This window comes from Wasmannia auropunctata, unplaced genomic scaffold (assembly GCF_000956235.1).
Source record: "Wasmannia auropunctata unplaced genomic scaffold, wasmannia.A_1.0 LD336088.1, whole genome shotgun sequence".
NCBI classification, from domain to species: domain Eukaryota; kingdom Metazoa; phylum Arthropoda; class Insecta; order Hymenoptera; family Formicidae; genus Wasmannia; species Wasmannia auropunctata.
Window position 1 is genome coordinate 239895 of NW_012026802.1, and position 3202 is coordinate 243096.

The 3202-nt window shown below is 31.1% G+C and overlaps 1 protein-coding gene across 1 annotated transcript in view; it reads left to right on the forward strand.

Moving 5' to 3' along the window:
• Nucleotides 1-2500, forward strand: part of LOC105448115 (codanin-1) — a 9275-nt gene extending 6775 nt beyond the window's left edge. The window contains exons 9-10 of the mRNA XM_011686480.1: nucleotides 581-849; nucleotides 2243-2500. Of these exons, the coding sequence (XP_011684782.1) occupies nucleotides 581-849; nucleotides 2243-2392 (419 nt within the window). The 3' untranslated portion in view covers nucleotides 2393-2500. The remainder of the gene's footprint in view (nucleotides 1-580; nucleotides 850-2242) is intronic.
• The last annotated feature ends 702 nt before the right edge of the window (nucleotides 2501-3202 follow it).

Sequence of the window (3202 nt, forward strand, 5' to 3'; positions counted from 1 at the left end):
ATTAGAAAAAAACGTGTTTTATTTAATTGAAAAAATACAAATTTGGTTTTTTTCTAATTCCGATAGCACAATAAATTAATTGTAAATAGTAATTATATAATTATCAAATTAATTTTAATGTGATCTACATTTAACTTTTACAAAAGGAGAATCTTTTTAATTCTTTTTCTAAATAGTTTTTCCTCAAGTAGAATTTATTATAATTATTCATTGAAGTCCTTGCTTCAAAATGCGTTTCAGAATCAATATATTAGTTTTCTCGTTTAAAGGTTAAAATGATGATAATTTAAATCTACTATCTATAAAATAAAAACTCATGAGAAATTAGCTTATATTAAGTAACGTATAGATATTAAATAGATAATATAAATAGATATTAAATAGATAGATGATAGCTGAAAAAAAATAAAATTTTGAGAAAAAAACGAGGCTTATGGTTTCTAAAAAAAACGTATTTTATGAAAAAAAATTTGTTTTTTTTTCTATTTATATAAGTTTTTTTTTTCTATTTATATCTCTAATTGAAATGTGTCAAGAGAGCGATACAATTACGCAACCATGATATTTTTTGTATTTTTAGTGGCGTACAGGACGGATCTCTTTACAAGAGAGGTCCAGGACAAATTGATTAGGATATGGTCGTCGGACAGTCTGAGAGACGACGAGGACGATTCGCCCATGCATAGAATTCTGTGTGCCAGAAATATCATGTTACTGATGCAACCGCGAAATGATGCGATATGGCCAGTTTTTGGGAAATTTCTGAAAAGATTATTAGAGACTAAAATACTCAATGGAGACAGTCTGAGTGATCAGTGTGTAGCTTTATTTAGACGAGACTGGCCTGTGGTAAGTGTACACGCGATATCACCCGAATCACTTGTGTGAGATAAATTAATGGCGTAAATATTTATCATCTTTTCCTGTATAATTTTAGTGTTGTAAAAATAATATAAAACTAAAACAGATTTTTTTTAACTAAAAACTTCTTAAAAACTAACCCTTATATCTCAAAAACTATTGTTTAAAATAAAAATTTATATACAGGGTGGACCATTTTAATCCATCCAGTCGAATATCTCAAAAATCAAGCCCGGGAGAGAAAAATATTTCAGACAAAAGTTGTAGGGTTTCGAGGGGAACATAAGATGATATATTGGTTTGACCCCGAGTGGCGTCGTCAAGGTCAGGACAAGGTCAATTTGAATTTTTTAAATGGAACCCCCAATTTTTCATTACATGTTCTTATAGCACGTCTCGAGAACTTTCCAAAACACATAAATGAAATATTTTTTTATGAAATAAATCTTGAGTTATAAAGCTTGAAAGTTGGAGTACTGTCGACATCATCCAAGGTGTCCAAACACTAGCTAAAACCTTTTGAATGTTCAGGATCATGACATTGATAAAGGCCAACGACCTTGGCCATCTTTAGCTAGTGTTTGGACACCTTGGATGATGCTAATGTCGACAGTACTCCAACTTTCAAGCTTCATAACTCAAGATTTATTTCATAAAAAAATATTTTATTTATGTGTTTTGGAAAGTTCTCGAGGCGTGCCATAAGAACATGTAATGAAAAATTGGGGGTTCCATTTAAAAAATTCAAAGTGACCTTGTCCTGACCTTGACGACGCCTCTCGGGGTCAAACCAATGTTATCATCTTATGTCCCTCTCGAAACCCTACAACTTTTGTCTGAAAAATTTTTCTCTCCCGGGCTTGATTTTCGAGATATTCGACTGGATGGATTAAAATGGTCCACCCTGTATATACAATTAAGTAATATACAGGGTGTCCCGAAATTCGCGAATCAAAATATCATAGCAAGAAAGTCTTCGAAAAATTAAGTAAAAAAAGTTTGTAAATTTTTATTTTAAGCAATAGTTTTTGAGATATAAGGGTTTAAATTTAGCCAGTTATAAAATTAGTAGTACTCGCGTGAAGTGCGCGATCACTAACACTATCGACGCGCTCACGGACATGTTTCCGTTTAATTGTAATCTATAATTGGCTAAATTTAAATTTTTATATCTCAAAACTTACTGCTCAAATTAAAGATTTACAAATAACTTTTTTACTTAATTTTTCGGAGACTTTCTTGCTATGATATTTTCGCGAATTTTGAGACACCCTGTATAATTGGACAAAATATATTTTTACAAGGTATTTTTAACGACTCCCTCTTGCTTTAAATTCCTGATACCTGATTGCGCTGTTAACATTGGATTTTTTGTCCACAGCCTTTGTTAAAACTTTTATCGAAGTGCCTGTCCGAGGCCATTGAGGGTTACAAAGCGACGGATGAGGCGACAGAGAAAGTCAAGTACCTCCTTGGCTGGATAGCGGAAACATATCACGAGATCGAATTTTGCGACGATGATGATCTGTAGACTGACGAGCGTTAATAGGTGGTTAACGATACTGCGATAATTGGAAAGTAACGATCTTGTTGAGATAAAAATTTCTGTAAATACAATTACTATGTGTATATATACATATATATGTGTATATTGTTGTATATATTATGATACGAATTCTTGTTTTATATATGTACAGTCGTGGACAAATCGGTTGCGACACTTTTTTTTATAAGATTCTAATATATGTATACTTAATATACATAATATATATTTTATAGGTAACTAATATTTTTCAAATGCGACTACCACGATGTACTATCTTTAGTCTAGAAACAGTATCAGGGTGGGTACTACTAGGAAAATCTGAAATTCTCAGGGAATTTCATTTTTACCCTTGAAAATCATGGAATTTTACTGACGCTCAGGGAAATTTTTTGAATTTTACTTTTAAATTTAATTTTATACCTTTAGAAAATAAACGTGGCCCCATATCGAAGGCCCCTGATATTAAAAGTTAATTTATTTTAAAATTGACATATACTATATAAAGACTCTTTAATCTAAAAAACGATAATCCGAAAATAATAAATTAAGCATTAAGGGGTTACACCACCTTGACCGCCTAAAAATTATAGGTAACTTTGGGAATATTTTTTAGGAAATAAATAACAATAAAAGTAACAAAAAATTCGTTTTAAGGCTTTAATAATACAAGTCTTTAGAAGTAAAAAATATTTTTTTATTTATTTTTTTAATAAAATGACGACGCTGAAGCCATTTTATTAAACGTTTTGTAGCTACTGTCAAATCGGCGTTGCGGGGATCTGCCATTCGATTAAA